This window comes from Cryptomeria japonica, chromosome 10, assembly GCF_030272615.1.
Source record: "Cryptomeria japonica chromosome 10, Sugi_1.0, whole genome shotgun sequence".
Classification (NCBI taxonomy): domain Eukaryota; kingdom Viridiplantae; phylum Streptophyta; class Pinopsida; order Cupressales; family Cupressaceae; genus Cryptomeria; species Cryptomeria japonica.
Window position 1 is genome coordinate 514,327,516 of NC_081414.1, and position 19,951 is coordinate 514,347,466.

The window sequence follows — 19,951 nt, forward strand, 5'->3', positions numbered from 1 at the left end:
TGCATTCTTCTCCTTGAGCTCCTTCTACAACTACTCTTTTTCATCCTTCAATTCTCTCTCTCTACCCTCCATTAGTTTCCATAGTTCCATTGCAATGGAGGCAGCATATTTATACTTACCCTAATAGTCTTGCCCTACTGCTACTTATTCTTTCTTTCCTTGCTTCTAGCTGCCACTTGCTCTGCTACTGCTACAAGATTCTCTAAACCACTAGCTGGTTGCTCATCACCCCTATCTTTCTCAGGGCTATCTCTCTTTTGATCAACCTCAGTATCTTGATCAATATTAAGGTCAATTTGTAATCCCCCAGAATGAACTCATACTTCTTTTGTTTACTCTGATGAACTCCTTTGAACATCCTTTTCCTTTTTAGTATGATGAGAAAATGATGATGGGGATGAAGGTGTTTGAAGCAATGGGGACTGTTCCTGAGGAAGTTCCTCTTCCTCTTTGTCAGTTGGAGATTCTTCTATATCAATTTTCTGGATAAGAATTTCCTCATTTGCTTTTCCTTTATTCTTAAACATCTTCCTAAGCTTGTGGCTACTCCTTACAGGTTTCTGAACAACCTTCTTTAATTTCTTTGTGGGTTTCTTTACTGGTTTAGTAGCCTTTTTTACTTTCTAAGTGGTTGCAGGATGCACAGATTCTTTGACCTTCTATCTCTGAGGCTTAAGATTCCTAGGAACAGGAGTCTAAATCTTAATTTTCTTTTTACCTCTCTTTCTCCTATGCATCTGTTTTTCTTTTCTCGTTCTAACTCCTAAAGATGGAGCTGACACAGGGGTTTCTTCAGGGGTAGCACTAGGGTTTCTAGTTTCCTCATTAGACTCAGGTGAACAAGGAGTGTCTTCAGCAAGGGTTTCATTACAGAATTGAGTGAGAGGTGGTCTAGAAGAAGAAGCTCCTTCTATCCCCACAACTACATGCCCTATGTTTATTGGTTCAGCCATTGTTATCTTCAAAAGATCATCCCAAGGTATACTAGGGTTTGTTTCTTCTAGGGTCTTTTCTATCAACAATTGAATCAAACAATGATGAGAGACAGAATGCACATTACCTTTCTAAACTTTGTCTACAAACTGCTTCAACATGTTGTAGAGAAAATTTGGAACATTCAACAACCTTCCATGTCGAAGATGACTTAGGAGCTTAAAACGCACCGAATGGAGTTGAGATTACCCACCCTCACAAGTCAAATATTGAATGACAGAAACTACCCTAAAAGCCCATTCTGGTGGTAGAGATAATCTTCTTGCATCTTCTTTGGTTACTATTAATGGTGGATCACCATGTACTGTAAATTCGGCCCTAGCTGTCCTAGCATCATGCCCTTCAGGATACGGTTCCCCTGTTGTAGGCAACCCTGTTACTTTTGCAATTCGTTGCTCTATAACCCTGATTCTTATATCCTTGACCACTGCTTGGTCATTCTTCAAAGTGCAATCATACAAAATTGAGGGTAAGTCAACTCTCAATCATACAAAATTAATACAGCAACAGGGAGCTAAATGTCATGACAATAACATCATAGATAAAGCATTCAAACCAGGTGACTAGGCTCTTTTATATGATTCCAGATATAAAGATACCATGGGCAAGCTTCAAATCTGTTGGTTGGGTCCCTATGAAATTGCAGAGGTATTTCCAAACGGTCTTGTCACTCAAACTCACAACCCTTGCTGATGTTAGATTTAAATTACTAGTAAATGGGCACCAATTACATCTCTATCATAAACCAGCCAACAAGGAGGAGATCATGCAGCAATTTGAGGGGAGTTGTTGAAGGTGGACTTCCGAGTTCACCACATGGCTAAAAGGATTACCTTGATCCTTTCATAATAAAGTCTTCGCGCTTATGTGGCGACCCTCTACTCCATTTTTCATTTCACGTCACCTCTACTTCATTTCAATTTCCCTTTCGGTCACTATCACTTCACACCAACATTTCAATATTCTTGATGTCAGCTTCACACATGCTAGAAGTTTTATCACCTCGCGGTATCAATCAACTCAGTTACAAGGTACATAAACGATTTTTTTGTTCATTATTACTTAAAATGTATCTCTTATTATCATTTCGTCACCTTAAATGTATTCATTAACGCATTCAAAGTGGCAACCTTCCTCAATGATTCTACATGTGTGGACACCTGTTCCATTTTAAGTCAGGGGGAGAGAATTAGCCATGCCAAGTTAGCCAAGTGTCATATGAATGTGTGATGATACTTTGAAGGAATGTCTCGATAAACACAGAGTACTTGTTATTTGCACGTACCCCAAATTAGGCCATTTATTACCCCTTATTGTCGTACTTATATTTTCTGTCTTTCCAACATGCCTATAGCTGTGGCATTTTTTTAACATCTTTTTACAACAGCAAATTGCCATAGCAATATAAACTGTAGTAGCAGTTCATCAGAAGGTAGTGTGAAATTGTGGCAGTAAGGGAGGTAAATTTGAAATTGCAAAGCAAAGCTTAGTAGTGATTGAAAGGTTTGGTCATAGTTGGGGATTCCAGTAGTAAATCAACCTTTGCAGAAATGGAAGGCTCCCTTGTTCTTCAATCTGCTGCATTACCCTATTTGTTTGAGCTTGGGAGAGATTCAAGCCAAGGTCTAAGGCTGTTCTCAAAGTTTTGTGATCAAACTCTATAGTAATCATTGTTGTTTTACCATATACTAACTCAAATAGAGTGAAGTTTGTTGTTGTTTTCCATGATGTTCTATAAGTCCATACTACTTAAGATAACCAATTTGCCCAATCTTTCCTATGAAGTGCCACAATTTTAGTTAAGATGGCTTCAATTTCTCTGTTTGTCACTTTTGCCTAACCATTAGCTTGCAGATGATATGGAGTAGACTTCTTGTGTCTGCTATTATATTCATTGACCAATGCAATTACTAGATTGGATGTGAATTGAGCACCTTGATCAGTAACTATCTCCCTAGGAACTCCATATCTGGTAAAAATTTCTTCATAGAGAAACTCAGCTACTTTGTTGTCTTTGACATGTTTCATGTCTTTGATTTCAACCCATTTAGTGAGATAGTCAGTACATACCAATATATAGGACTTACCATTTGAGGGGGTATCAATAGGTCCTATAAAATCCACACCCCACTTATCAAAAGGGGTGACAACCACTTGGGGATGCAAAGGCATTTCATCAGATCTAGTCGGTTTTCTCATTCTTTGGCACCTGACACATTACCTAGTATACCTCACTACATCTTTTTGAAGATTAGGCCAATAATATCTTGTATTCAAAATCTTTATTGTTGTCTGTTGGTAACAAAATGGCCCCCACAAGGCTCATCATGACAAGCATGGAGAATATCAAATGTTTCATCTTCTCTAATGCACCTCCTCATCACATGATCTGATCTTGTATAGAATAAACATTTTGAGATCCAAGTGAATGTAAAACTCCTTTCTATTAGCTGCCTTTTCTCTGTTGGGGAGAAATGTGAAGGGACCTTCCCTGCTACCAAGTAGTTGGCAATATTTGCCTACCATGGTGTGTGAACATTGATGGCAAAAAGATGTTCATCAGGAAATGAATCATCAATTGTAGATTCCTAAATATATTTGTCAATCTAGACAGAAAATCTGCTACAACATTTGCCCTTCCTAGTTGCCAACAATGGTAAATCAAGTTCCTGCATAAGAAGCAGCCATCTAGCAAGCCTTCCTTTGACAAGAGGTTTATTTATCAGATATTTGATGGCAGTATGATCAATGTGAACAAATACCTGATACCCTGTGATATAGTGTTTGAACTTATTCAAGGCATAGATGACAGCAAGCATTTCTTTTTTTGTGACGGTATAGTTTAGCTTTGCTCCTTGTAGATTTTCACTGATGTAATAGATTGCATCCTCTATTGTTCCTTCTTTCTGACCCAAAATTGCTCCTATGGCATGCTTTGAAGCATGTGTGTATATGAAAGGGAAGTGTCCACTTAGGTCCTTTAAAGACAAGAGCTTGAGTAAGAACATTCTAAAGATCTTGGAATGCCTTGTCACATTCAGGTGTCCATTGAAATTTTGCATCCTTAGTAAACCATACAATGGACCAGCTATCTTGCTGAAATCTTTAATTAACCTTCTATAGTAACCAGCATGACCCAAGAAACTTCTAACATCTTTATTCTTGACAAGAATAGGGAGATTCATGATGACCTCAATCTTAGTAGGATCCACTTGAATACCTTTATCAGAAATATGGTGTCCAAGGATTATGCCCTCTCACATCATAATGAAGCATTTTTCACTATTTAATGAGAGGTTATGATCCTTGCATCTTTGTAAAACTCTTTCTAAATTATCCAATGCTTCTTGGAAGGTATTCCCATAAGTAGTGAAGTCATCCATATAGACTTCCATGCAGTTGTGGTAAATATCTTAGAAAATATTGATTACTGCTCTCTAAAAGGTTGTTGGTGCAAGCCAAATGGCAAAACTGAATAGGCATAGGCTCCCCATGGGCATGTGAATGTGGTCTTCTCCTGATCTTCTAGGGCAATTTGTATCTGGTTATACCCATTGAAACCATCAAGAAATGAAAAATATTTCTTGCCTAACAAGGAATCTAGAACTTAATCTATGAAAGGTAATGGAAAATGATCCTTTTTGGTTGTTGCATTTAGTTCCCTGTAATCCACACAAACTTGCCATTTTCCCCCTTTCTTAAGAACAATAACCAAAGGAGACACCCACTGACTATCAAAGATAGGGTATATGAATCCTGCATCTAACAACTTTTGCAACTCTTCTTTAACTATTTCTAACTATAGGATTGACTCTCTTTTGAGGTTGTCTAATGGGTCTACTATCCTCTTTGATATAAATTCTATAAGTACAAAGCTTTGGATCCAGCCCTTTCATATTAGTGTAATCCCAAGCAAATGCATCTTTGTGTAACTACAGAAGGTCAATACAAGATTGCAGCTGATCTGATGTAAGCTTATTGTTGATATTCAAATGTCTCCCTAGAGAGACTTATATTTACTTTGTTAACTCCTTCATAGAGACCTCATTAATGCTAGGCATTTTTATCTCATGGGGCAACAATGTGTGCAGGAGATGTAATGTTCTAAAAGATGTAGATGCAGTAGATTTTGGTAAAAGTTTTTGCAGAGTATAAGATGAGCAACTTCCTTCCATATTTTCTAACTCATATTCATTTTGCAGAATTTGAGACAACACTTCTTCATCTCCTTGGAGTTGCATAAGGGGGCTTCTATCAATCATCATGCATGCCTGCAAAAAGTTCACTTGTTCCTTCTTGTCTTCTCCTAGGTTGGGCCAAATAAGCTGATCCAACTCTTCATGTGGCTGGGCTGGAGGATATAACGTAAGCTTTTTAGTACTATCTCCATTGGAGATAGTCATATTCTTTGATCTACATTCTATGTAGGCATCTGCTCTGGCTAACCAAGGCTTCCCCAAGATGATTGGATATCCCCCTCGAGTAGCTTTAGGAGATAAGGCCATAAAGTCAGCAAAGTACTCCTAGGAGTCCAAAATAACAACAAGATCTTCTATAATGCCATCTAGTTTAATAGTAGAGCTGTCATCCAATTGAAGGATAGTAGGAGTGGGTCTTAGATTGGTTGCATTATATCCTTGGTCATGACATTAATGACAGCTACTAGATTTATAAGGGCATTGTGAACTGTAATCCCATTGATAGTTATTGCTACTACTAGACTGCTAGGATGAGAATATTTAGGCATAATTACTTTGCCTAGCATTATATATACTAGTTGACCCATTACATGCACTGTTGTTGGATCCTTCTTTTTCTTGTCCGGTTTCTTGAGGCATGCATTCCTTATTGCCTTGCCATAAATAGGTACATCCTTAATGGCTTGAAATAAGGGTATTTTGACACATTCTTTAATTGATCCAAGAAATCAAAGGCTGGTTCTATTTTAAGCTCTGCGGTTACCAACCTCTAAGGGAATGGTGGTAGTGGATCTTTTTCTTGGATTGGCTCAAAAGTACTTGACTGATTTCCTTGAGGAAGGGGTTATGTGAAGTTGGATTGGTATTTGTCTTCTCTCCTTCCATAGGGAATTCAATAATAATAGGAGGGGTAGGTGCTGGCAAGGTTGTTCCTGAACGCAATTGCATATCACTTATGTCCACAACATATGCAGGATATGAGATAGAGTCTGTGGAATAGACCTGCTACTGTTGTGGTCTGTTATTGGGATTGGGTACAAGCTGAGTTGGTAATTGAGTAGGTTTGGGTGCATTGGTATTTGTATTTGCATTTGCAAGAGGCATAATAGTTGGTTGATTAGGTGGTGCTTGTGGCTGCAGGTAACTAGTTGTCTAATTGGACCATTGTTGTCCTCCTCTCCATTACAGTGGTGGTTGCCACTAAGGAGGAGGATTAGGATTTTGATAATTTGGCCATGGATTTTGTTTGTAATTCCATGGTTGTGGTCCATAATTACTAAAGTTTGGAGGGTACAATGATTGCCATTGATTATTAGGTGCATAAGAATTTGAATAAGGACCACTAAAAGATAAAGGGTCTAGAGGCACACCTCGTATTGGAGCCCATGGCCTCCTTTGTGCAATGTAGAAGATTTGTCCCTCGTCATCTTCAATTGGTTTGACTTTTGGCTGCACTTGTTTGGTTTCTATACTGGCTATCTTCTTACATCTACAATCTCTTTTCTTCTGTTTGCGATAGGGGCAAAACTCAACCAACATTGCCTCTGCCTCATCATGTTTTGGCTTGGCTTGAAATGTATCAAATTGTGTAGCCACATTGTTAATGATGTCTTGTTTAAAATATTTCAGCAAATGTGTTATTTCCATCCTTAAAACTCCGAAGGTTGTCTTGTTTATGCCAGAGTGTAACCTCTAGTCTTCTTGAGAGCAGCTCTGGAATAATTCTAACAAAGCTTCCTTATATCACCCCACTCAGCCTGGGTAATATCTCCTCCTCCCATAAGATCCAATGCATCCATGCATTCATCATTAATTTCCTTTAAGAAGATCAATTTTTGAGATTCTTCACTCAATGCATTACGCTTAGATTTCTTGAAGTTGAACAAGAATCTTTCAACATAGTCTTCCAAACTCTCATCTTCCTTCTGTGACATTCTGAAAATATCAATATCATCTCCACGCATATCATTGCCTCTACAATAGTCCTTATACTTCTCAAGGAATTTTTCCTTCATCCCATCCCGACTAGTTAGGGTACCAGCACCTAAACTCATAAACTATCTCAGAGCGGATTCCTTCAATGTGGTAGGAAACAATTTGAGCCTATGAGCATAAGTAGTGTAGTCATAACTCCTACATAGGATATCAAACTCAAACAAGAAGGTGTTTGGATTCTCTGTCACCAGACCATAAAATTTGGGAAGAGCTGAAGCGGGAATATTCTTGAGATTAGAAAATTGATTCTGGTAAGGGATAGAAAACTCAAAAGTGGGTTGAGCATTATTAGCTTTGGCAGCCATATTTGCTTGATAGACAACAAAAGGCCAAGGATTTTCAAGGGTTTGCTCAACTGGTGGTTCTTGAGGAGGTCGTTCAATCTGTCCCAAATCTCGAAAAAGGTCAGCAAAAGGATTTATTTCATATGCATCATAAGGGTCAAATTACTGGTCAGCTAAGTGGTTTTCGAGATTAGGTCCGTGAGGAAGGAATCTCCCATAAGCATCCCTTCTCCTTCTCCTATGTATGCAGTTTTTAACTCAATTCCAATATGCCTGTTGAAGATTAATATGGTGATGTAATTTGTTCCTATCTAATCCTACTGCTTGTGAGAACAAAAGGTTCTACTTCTATAGATGCAACAAAGAAAAACTTCTCTAAATCCCAACAAACTCTTAGCTTGACACTATCCCCGACAACGGCGCCAAAAATGTAAGGACTTCAATAATAGGTAGATAACTGAGCATGACACCTCAACCTAAAGATCAAACAAATGTCTTATGGATAGTCAAGCAAATCTACACAGTTATAATATATATTATTGTGGCTTTTAATGTGAATTTGTCTGCTAAAGCCACTTGGGTGAAAGAGAATTGTTGTGATTCTTCCTCATCAAAACAACAATCTGAGGTTGGAGATAATGTTATGTAATCTAAGGCATATGGTTTCTTCACAGTCAATGTAATTTACCCGTTAGCAAAGACTTCTATTTTGTGTAAAAACTAAAGGATGCCATAAGGTGATTGTAAGGACAAAAAAAAGATATCTACAATGTTAATAGAAGGTAGTATGTTTTTGGGTTGATATTCCATGATGGATGGATGCAATCTGGATATGGATCTGGTGTAACATAAGTAATGAGAATCACATGCTTAATACTTTGTTTTTTAAGGCTCTTGGGTGCCTCACCTAGGTTATTTAACAAAAAAAATAAAAAATAAAGGGTTTATATGGTGAAGGCTGCCACTCATCATACATAGTTTCAATTTCCAAGTAATTCACTTAAAATTTTGTAATGTCCCCGAAATTGGACATTAAATCGCTAGTATTCCTCAATTTTGTGAAGTCTTTAAAAGAGACAAAATTGAAATAATAAATCTGAGGATCTTACATGAAGATGTTAGATGTATTATAAATTATGGGTAGACACTAATTGTGGCCTTAAAGTATATGAAAAAGGTAATCTGCTTTTTGTCATAATTCTACCTGTTCAATAGTAAGTCAAGGAGGTGATTTAGCATGTTGACAAGGGAAGGAAAATCAATCTATGGGAAGCATCAGTTAGTAGGAATAGTGCGGGGAGACTCCGCAACAAAGGATGCCTTCGATAGAATCATCATAAAACACCAAGCAGCAAAGACTATCAAATGACTAACCACAAACGGTGACATAGAGGCGCTAACTGTAGCGATTTGAATAAATGCAAATCGCGGCAACTAAGAGGAGTCTAAGCAAATGAATACTTATCGGAAGAAAGCTCTAACGTGGCATATTGTGATGTCCCCACTCTAGTCAATCTTTGTGACTGATGGGTTAGCCTATTATTTTTGGACTCTCATAGGCTAACATCTGGATAGAGAGTCTTAGTGGTAGTTCCACTTCTTCAGTTCAGCCTTGGGTTCAGTTCCAGGGCCTTAGCAGTTGGTGTGTGGGTTTAGTTGAGGGACTTACTATTTTTAGTAAGTCAATCTGGCAGTTGTGTTATTTTTAGTCAGGGCACCTGGACACATGGGGGTTATTCAGCGTTGACTCCAGCTTCTGACGACACATCAAAAGACTAAATAATAGAGAAGTTATGAATATTCTAGTGGTTAAGTTATTTAATTAACTTACATGATTATTATAAAGTCATAAAGTGACTTTATTATATTAAAAGGCCACTTAATATTATAAAGTGATTTTAATTAAATCACTTAAGTGAAATATGGCACCCAAGTGACTATTGTACTATGCAAAAGTAATTAAATACATTTTAAATGTATTTAAATACATTTAGGCGTACTTGTGGAAAATCGTGCCATTTGGGGGTTATAAGGGAATTGAAGGCAATTCAAACTCTATTATTGATTATTTGACATTGCTTGATATTTTCTCTGTGGATTGTCTGAGACAAGGGTTTCAAAGAGTTTGTTATTGTAGAACGTTCATTCTTCATGGATCTGTGATTCTGAGGCTGTGAAAGATCAGTTGAATTATTGCAAACTGAGAGGGCTTCACACAGAAGTTTTCATGTGCTTCATCAAAGGTTATTTGTGTTAGTTATTTGCAGATTTTGAATAAGGAAGGAGGCAATACAAGTTAGAAGCCTCATTAGCAGCATTGTTTCAGTTCAATAACCAGTCGTACAAGATTCCTAGCTGGCCGTACCAATCAACTTGGCACGTGGGGCTCCGAAGAAGGGACGTTTTGCCTGGGAGGCTGGAACGCCTACCCAAAGTGCATTTCGAATGCACAATTCCCAATGCCTAGTCCTTTCAAGCTATTCCATCCACTTTCTGGCTCAAAGAAATCACTTTCTGGGATTGTATGGCCATTTTGGTCAGTTTCCCAGTTTTGGCTGGCAAACACCAAATTTCTTCATTTAAAATAAGCTAAGGACCCACGGGTATGCAATCAGCAGTAGGATTTATTGTAACAGGTATCTTATTCATAATATAGTTGCAGTTGCTCTCAATTTTATTTCTATTTGGTTTTATGTGCAATTCTTGCCTGGCACGTGTTATTTTATGCTTTAAAATTGTTCAAAAACCTTGAAAATCCAATAATACAACAGCAATTGTATTACAGAAGAGTTAGAACCAGCAGGGTTCTTACACATACATATCCTCAAAACCAAGTACACATCAGCAAATAAATGTTTGATTGCTTATAACTAAGTATCACGGCATATGAAGGACTGATAAGGAAGGTGTTTATTGAATATGTTACAGATTGATAGAGCCGAGACTATCGATTAGTCATAAGATAATGATTGGAATGAAGAATGATTGCATTAGAGATGCAAATTGAATATGGATTACTATGCATAAGGGAAGGCATCGATTGATGCCAACCAATGACTAGTAACAACGGGATGGGCAGCGATTAAGATATCAATCATGTATTAACCGATTTAGTAACGAGAATGATTACAAAGGCAGCGATTAGCAGTGAGGATTAATCAATAACAAACAATTTGTTAGGAAGAAGTTCAATCTAGAATAGTTGTGACTCATCGACTCCAAAGGCTGCCACCCTTTCAATTTGGGAGGCATAAGATCCAATTCAATCTCATTCTACGTTGGTGGGGGATACAAAAGGTACAGAACCAACAGCCTATTACAGATGCAAATACGAATAGCATATTAACATCGCCTTATTAGGAATAGCTATAAGCATTTAAGAAGTCGCTTGAAACATAATCTACGTTGGCAAATCGGGAATAGTAAAGGGGCAGATCAGAACCTAGTAAGAGATCATCATTGCATAATCCATATTAAAGAAAGCAAAGATTTCCCTATAGTATTGCAGACCTGAATATTAAAGGCATTCATTGTATCGTTCTTGAATATCATATGTTGACTAAGATTACGAGTAATATATCACATAATGTTCAAATATAAGTAGTATCAATTGGATAATCATTATTAAATGGCATTAATTATTATCAATTTACGTACTTTTAGAGTCTTGACTGGAAAGAAGTCTCTAGCAATTGATTTTGCAAGATAATTGTCCCTATTTCCTAAGTGTTAACATAAGGGAACATTACAAGTGGTATCAAAGCATCTTTCCTGCCATCCTGTGAAATATGGTAAATGCAAACCTATTAGAGAAGGGGAGGAATATGAGAATCAACACCCTTAATTATTACAAGGATATTCTTTCAGATCAGGGATGGTAACATATCACAACATAAGTGAAGTGCAGATCAGAGATCCTCCTTGCATCAACTACATTGGGTCCAGCAATTACAAAGAGTCTGACTTTATCTCTCCACGAACTTGTAAGAGAATTACTTTCAGCTTTAATAATATTCACACAAAGTAAATTTCTGCCCATAAGGAGAGCAGCAGGTATGAATCTGTATCTCTGCATATTCACAGTAATATAATACTTAAATATATTAATGAATGTTGGAATATATAATCAATGAATGGCAATAAGACCAATGGTGTCACTGTCGTATAATTAGTATCTGATCAAATATAATAAACTACTAAAACATGGATGGAAGGATGGCTTAGATAGGTAAGAGGGTTAAGGTTTACCGTCTAAGTAGTCCACCTATTGATGACAAAGTCTGCAATAGGCCAGGAGGGCTGAGATTCACTCCTGGACTTAGATTGGTGAAACTAAGAACTCCACTATGCTACCCATATCGTTCCTACAATAATATTAATTGGGGTAAGAGTATGATCAGGAGAATAAAACCCACAACACGCTATGTGGGCCAAGAGGGGCTTAGCATGGGTTGGCTGGGCAACCCAATCATGACTCAATTCCCAAATCAATAATCTGCAACCAATTATTTATAATTAATTCAAACTATAAGTATAAATACAAAAACTCAATATGCAAATAATTTTTTTTGATTCTTATTTGTTTCTGCAGGGAATCTTAAAGATAATATGCATTAATCCTAATCTAACAATATAGTTCTCCAAATGTATGCTCCCTGTTTGTACAAGTGTATAGTTTGTGTATGCTCGGTGTCTTTATGCATTCATATGTATACGAGGGCTTCAAGAGTAAGAGATGGATCACGACGGACTCGAGAGTAACCTAAAAGCGGTACTTACAATTGAGGAGTCAAGTAACCCCTTACGTCTTCCCCCCGATCCTGCAAGAGGGAATGCATAAAGATTGATTGTATAAAAACCCATCTTGTGTTGTGGTGTAATGTCCCCTATTTAGACACTGTCAATTCCCAAGAGCAACATCTATGTTACTACCATCTATCATAATTAATTGAGCATAACTAACTAATTCTCCGTAATATAACTTATGATGCCATTAAAACCATGCCTAAATCCAAACCAATCTGACCCCATTCCCAGAAGAGGGCTTGGCTACCTAGGGCGCTTGACACCACCTCCTTAATGTAGCCCAGATTACCGGAACTCAGTCCATTCACCTTTGGGGCCTGCAGCCCAGATTTCAGGAGGAGTCCTTTCACCCTTGGGGCTTTCTATTGAAGAGGTTTTACTCTGCCCTAGCAGCATCCGTCTCCCTTGGGGAATAGAAGGATTAGAATAGATTTATGACTTAGGACTAAGTTATGGCAATATCACTTTGCACTGTGGATATATATTATGACTGTCATACATATTGCAGTCTATATTAATATTACTATTAAATTCTGCATAAGAACATTATCAGACTTCATATATTAAGCACATCCCTATGCATACCACCAAGAACAAGGATGTTAATGCCTGTAACTTAGTAACAGACCTGATCTGATCTGATCGATGGTGATGTCACTAGATGCTTTTGATTCCTTTCCTTTATAGCTCTCAATGTGAGGGAGAGGTCATGTCTCTTTATCATGTATGCTCTTTGGCAAGAGAGACACCCTTTCACCATTAGCACCCTTTGAAAGAGTGCAACTCTTCATTATTTCTGCCCTTTGAAAGGGAAACAACCTTTCACAATCAGATCTGCACTTCTTATTTAAATCAGATCTGCACTTCTGATTCCCAAATTATCCCTCTCTCAAATGAGGTTCTCTTCTCCCTTTTATATCTCATTGTTGAGGGAATCACAACTTTTACTTCCATGTCTTTCGACAATTCATTAAATTAATTAAATTTTAATTAATTTTATTTAATTATATTCTTTTATATCCTAATTTAATTTTTTATATTTAAATTTTATTATTATTATTTATTATTAAATTCTATTTCAAAGTGGGGACATTACATGTGGGCTTGAGATGCAGCAAAGAGGTTGCGAAGGGCTCGTAAGTGACCTTGAAGTGAGTCCTTACAATTGAAGAGTCAAGTAACCTGGTTACATTCTCCCCCCAACTTCACAAGAAGGCAACTTCTTTTAGGGAGATGCGGCCTTGATGGGACAGTGAGTAGGAGCCTCCAAGTTGAGCAAGGGGCTTAGACGCAACCTCCCTTGGGCTTAGTGTAGAAACGTTTGCAAGCAATCCCATCCTGTCTCTTCCTCCCAAACTCAAACATGCTTGTATTGTGTATGATGTAGTTGCTTAATCCTTACAATGGGACATGTATATATGTATATTCGCATGTGTGGTTCATAGTGTAATTACAAGTTATCCTTACAAGTCTTCACTCATCTAAGTACAAGGTTTCAAAGTCAAGAACCCTCATGACAAATTTTTAAGAATGCTTGTGGGCAAGCATTTCCAAGAGGGGGAGAGACTGTAATGTTCCCAAAATTGGACATTACATCGCTAGTATTCCTCAGTTTTGTGAAGTCTTTAAAAGAGAGAAAATTGAAATAATAAATCTGAGGATCTTACATGAAGAAGTTAGATGTATTATAAATTATGGGTAGACACTAATTGTGGCCATAAAGTATATGGAAAAGTAATCTGCTTTTGTCATAATTCTTCCTGTTTGATAGTAAGTCAAGGAGGTGATTTAACACGTTGACAAGGGAAGGACAATCAATCTACGAGAAGCATCGGTTAGTAGCATCAGTGCAGGGAGACTCTCACAACAAAGGATACCTTCAATAGAATCATCATAAAACATGAAGCAGCAAAGACTATCGGATGACTAACCACAAACGGTGGCATAGAGGCGCTAACTGTAGCGATTTGAATAATTGCAAATAGTGGTGACTAAGAGGAGTCTGAGCAAATGAATACTTATCGGAAGAAAGCTCTGACGCGGCATACATATCCTCAAAACCATGTACACCTCAGCAAATAAATGTTTGATTGCTTATAAGTTATAACTAAGTATCACGGCATATGAAGGACTGATAAGGAAGGTGTTTATCGAATATGTTACAGATTGATAGAGCCGAGACTATTGATTAGTCATAAGATAATGATTGGAATGAAGAATGAGTGCACTGTCATGTCCCAATGTTAAATGTACAAAATACAAATATATTCACGTAATACAATCTTTGATCAGACTGCAGATATTAGTTGTATCAATTTTTCTCTTCAATCTCCACCAATAAACATTAATTTAATTTATTGTTGAACTGATTTAATGATAACAGAAGTTAATATGATTCTGATTAATGTTAACAATTATTAATTATTAATTTAGTGACAAATATTAGTAAATAATTATTAAATCTATTACAAACATTAATGAATAATTCTAAAATATATTAGTGTGTAATTCCTTTAAGAATCGCACTAGGTTGGAAGGCTTTCTATAGAGTCGCAACCAACTTAGCGTAGATGAATGGTGGAAGGTCGTGACTGAAGTCAGCCATGTCTCCTCTTGAGGGTTGTGACCCAATAACACGACTAGTGGGGAGTATTTATCGGGAGCCTGGGTATTCCATGCGGAAAGGAGGAAACAAGTCAGCCAGGAGAAGATTACGGAAAAAAGAAAGTCATTGTCTGCAGCCAGAGTTGCCGGAAACTCCTTTGTCCCTCCCCGGGAACGTGTTTCCCCGTATTCGTTCCCGTTTCTGAAACGGATACGTATCCGATACAGCCCAGATACACGTTGAATATTGTACCCACACATGCCCAAAAATACTTGATTTCCAACCATGCTAAATACTAATGTGATTTGCTTTTTAAACAAAATTGACGTAAATCTTCCTAAATTTAATTTTTAAAAACTTCATTAACGCATTTAAAAAAAAAACGGATGTTTTTCTATTTCAGTGACCCATTTTTTGGGTTGTCTTCCAATGCAACTCTTCTATTTTTGCATATTGTAAAATGTTAAATCTACTTATCATTATTTATGTAGCAATTATGTGTCTATATTGCTTTTGAAGTAATGAAATCTCCTCTAATAACTTAGAAAATTGTGTTAAATATATGTGTATGTGTTTTTTATGAATGACGTGTCCAGCCGTATCCACATTGGGGGTCTTAAAAAATAGCCGTATCCGTATCGGATACCGTATCCGTGTCCATGCAACTTTGTCTGCAGCACGTTGGAAACTTATAAACGAAGAATTCGCTTCAGGTAAGTTTTTCCTAACGCCTCAGAAGGTATATGATAATTATCATTTAAGTATGCACTGAGAATATTATAGCCTCGGTGTGATGTACATATAAATCGTTTATCATTCAGATAATAAATCTGTTAATAGTCGGCGATATAATATACAGTATTTCTTAAATACAACATGTATGTGAATTAACAATGAAATTTACCACAATTCAATACAGCAAGTTTCCTACTAGATCAATATTCTGTCATTGATATAATAATAACAAATGACCCACAAGAAAGTTGTAAGGTATAAACTGGTAAAAGACTAACAGAGTAAATATAAAAATCTGAACTAAAACACTTTGAATAGTTCTGTATTGATTAACAGTAAATGGAATGTATAATCTGCATTTAATTTATTAGATTTACATTTAGAATGAATATCTGTCAGGGAGGAAAAGGGATTTGTAGAAGGGATATTGTCCACCCAAGTAGGCTACCTACTGAATCATATTAGATCAGTAGGCCAGGAGGGCATGTGACTGCTACTGGGCTTGGGTCTGACAGAGTAAAGCCACTTCTACCATCCACTGGCTCCCTGGCAGAATAAAAACTAATTAATTATGAAATAAAGTATAATCAAGGGGATAAGACCCACGCCACAATGAGTAGGCTACCTTGGAGAGTAGTTAATCTGCTGCCAAGGCCAAAAGGGCATGATGACTGCCTTTGGGCTCAGTGGGACGGTTGGGCAAACCTGGTCATACCTTGTTTTCCCCAAATCATGTAACAAAATGAATTATGCTTATAATCCATTTAAGATGTATTTGTATAAATTAAAAATCTGCTGCGCATGAATGATCTTTGAGAATAGATGTCTTATATGAACTAATAGACAATGCCTTTGTGGTAGGATATCTTCCTATTTCTGATTTATTTTTCCTATTTGTAATTCAGGCTAATTTTGGTACGGGAAATTAATCAATGGATTGAACAATTGAGATGCATCATTGCCCAAATTAGATTTGACAAAAGCTTATGACTAGATACATTGGAATTTCATCCTTAGCAGCACCAGCACAATGGATTTTGGAACCAAAATTTGTTTATAAATTTCAATTTTTTGAATCTATGCCAGTGCTCACATAATGATAGATAACTCAGTATCTGAATCTTTTCATTAAAATATTCCATTAGATAAGGATCTTATATTGAATCTCATATTTACATATTTGTGCATATATATTTAGTAGGGACATTACATGCACTAGAGATGCAAATTGAATATGGATTACAATGCATATCGATTGATGCCAACCAATGACTAATAACAACATGATGGGCAGCGATTAAGATATCAATCATGTATAAACCGATTTGGTAATGATAAGGATTACGAAGGCAGCGATTAGAAGTGAGGATTAATCAATAACAAACAATTTGTTAGGAAGAAGTTCAATCTAGAATAGTTGTGACTCATCGACTCCAAAGGCTGCCACACTGTCGATTGGGAGGCATAAGAGCCAATTCAATCTCATTCTAAGTGGATGGGGATATGGAAGGTACAGAACCAACAGCCTATCAGCTTTATGGATGCAAATACGAATAGCATACTAACATCGCCTTATCTGGAACAGCTTAAGCAGTAGAAAGGGAAGACTTAATCATATTAACAATGCCATATTAGGAATAGCTATGAGCATTTAAGAAGTCGCTTGAACATAATCTACATTGGCAAATTGGGAATAGTAAAGGAGCAGATCAGAACTTAGTAAGAAATCATCATTGCATAATCCATATTAGAGAAAGCAAGGATTTCCCTATAGTATTGCAGACCTGAATATTAAAGACATTCATTGTATCGTTCTTGAATATCATATATTGACTAAGATTACAAGTAATATATCACATAATGTTCAAATATAAGTAGTATCAATTGGATAATCATTATTAAGTGGCATTAATTATTATCAATTTACGTACTTTTAGAGTCTTGACTGGAAAGACGTCTCTTGCAATTGATTTTGCAAGATAATTGTCCCTATTTCCTAAGTGTTAACATAAGGGGACATTACAAATTTACATATGTCATGGTTTATATTGCCTCCATACACTAAAAGTTAATTTTTTTCATAACATTCTCTCCCTTTAGTTCAATATGGCTACTTTTCTAATACATACCTTAAACATACTTTCTCCTAGTGAGACATCTCTCCATTTGTTTCCTTCTTGATTATCTATGCATGCCTTAGTGAGAGTGCATGGCAACATAATTTTGGATGCATGAAATTAATGAGGAAAAATCGCACACTGAGAAACAAATTTTAACATAGAATTTCTTGGATAAAATTAAAGATACCTGGAATCTGCATATATAGTAGCCTTCCCCAAGAAGAGACCTCATTTTCTCAACTGGACTTTTTGTAGGGTCACGCGGTCGATACGGAACACTCAAATTTACAAGTGCTATCACTCTGTCTGGTCGAAAAAGGCAAAGGTGTGAAGCAACAATAGAGCCCCAATCATGGCCAACCACAAAGACCTGCTCACAGTAAACAAAACAGAATAAGAAAAAAAAGACTAATGCCTCCTCACATAGAGAACTTCACCCAAAAGTAATAGTGGAAAAGAAGCACAGACAACTTTATATTCTAAAATGAATCTAAATTTTTTACATATTTACACATTTCCAAAATGTATGCAGCTATTCATATTAACAGAACTCTGCAATAATTAGGTACAGATGCTTGATCAGCAACTTTAGGGTCACATGCAAATTAGTATTAAATGTATATTATAGGATGTAAAGACAATCAAACTCTTATGACTGCATTTGACATGATTTATCACAAAACTTGAATATGGTTTGTGCAGAATATATTTTTCCTCTTCCTAACACAAATTTATTTTCAACATTGTCGTGGCATAATTTTGCTCATTGTTCTCAGCCATGTAGAAAAGCCAGAATGAAAAAAGTAATTTGGATAAATCCCATTTGTATTAAATTGGCAAGCATAGGTGTAGCTAATGTATGAAGCAATGACAGAGCACCAATTATAGCCACAGACACAAAGACCTCACAATCACCAAAAGAAAAAATGTAAAGTTTGACCGATACCTTCTCATGATAAGGATTTCACTTAAAAGTTAAAAATGAATGTATATAAAAAGGCACAACCAAATATAAATGTTGATCTGGATTTTAGTTTCTAAAATTAAAAAATTATTTGTGGAATGTGAGCCAAGAATCATATTAACTAGTTACAACTATCTGCAATAATAAGGCATAAATGATTGATGAACAAATTTAGGGTTGCATGCAGATAAGAATTTTGTTGGTGTAATATTTTCTTCACCTTGAATATGTCCCTATCCTAAATGTGGTATTGCACATATTAAATAAGTTTACTTAGGATATTAGAAATTTTTTTCATCTAATTAGCTAATAATGATGTGTACATCTTGACTTGAGGTACACAAGTGCCATCACTGCCTCATCAATCCTTAATTGATAGTAGTTAGGCGCCACCTCTATTAGCCAAGGTCATCTCTTAGTTAGACTGAGTCAACTCATCTCCTGATTGGGAATGATTAAGAGGCAAACTTTAACCACTTTTCTGTGTCATTTTCTTATTCACGTATGCAAGAGGCCTATATATTTGTAATTTGTTCCGTCATATTGAATATCTAGATTTGTGATTAGCTCATAGGCATTAGTTCTTTGAAACTCTTAATACTGCATTTGATATAATTTAGCAGACAATATGATTTTGTGAAGAGTACTCCATCCTCATGTCAATGTTATGAATAATTTGTGGGGATATCATGAGACCAAAGGATTGCCCATTGCTTTAAGTCATGTAGAAAGCCGAAGTGACCAAAGTATTCAAAGAAAACCCATTTTTTATTTGAAGGGCAACCATAGGTGTAAGAAAGGTATGAAGCAACCCAATGGTGGTCAACCATAAATGCCTGTTTACAAACAGCAAAAGGAAATAAGAAAGTTTGACTGTTGTCACTGCACAAAAGAAATTCACTTACACAAAATAGTAGATGAAGCACAAACAAATGTAAACGCTTACATGGATTTATACTTTTAACATAACACCTATATTGAATGCATGCAACTAATTATTGAACAAAAAAAATCTCCATAATGAGGCATAAATACATGATAGACAACTTTTGGGTTACATGCAGATTGGCATATTACCTATATTATAGGTGTTGGAAATATTACTTGCCAAGTCATAGCAATCATAGTTATGTTAATAATAAATGTTTGCAACTCAGTACATAATTAATACTGTCGGGTAGAGTGATCATTGTGGTAAGTTAGAGAGGTAGTTGTTGGGTGGTAGAAAAGAGAGGCTTTTATAAGCCCAA

At 36.4% G+C, this 19,951-nt stretch overlaps 1 protein-coding gene across 1 annotated transcript in view; it reads right to left on the bottom strand.

Moving 5' to 3' along the window:
- Positions 1 to 19,951, bottom strand: part of LOC131054557 (uncharacterized) — a 133,775-nt gene that overhangs the window by 51,736 nt on the left and 62,088 nt on the right. The window contains exon 3 of the mRNA XM_057989099.2: positions 17,925 to 18,107. Coding sequence (XP_057845082.2) covers positions 17,925 to 18,107 — 183 coding nt within the window. The remainder of the gene's footprint in view (positions 1 to 17,924; positions 18,108 to 19,951) is intronic.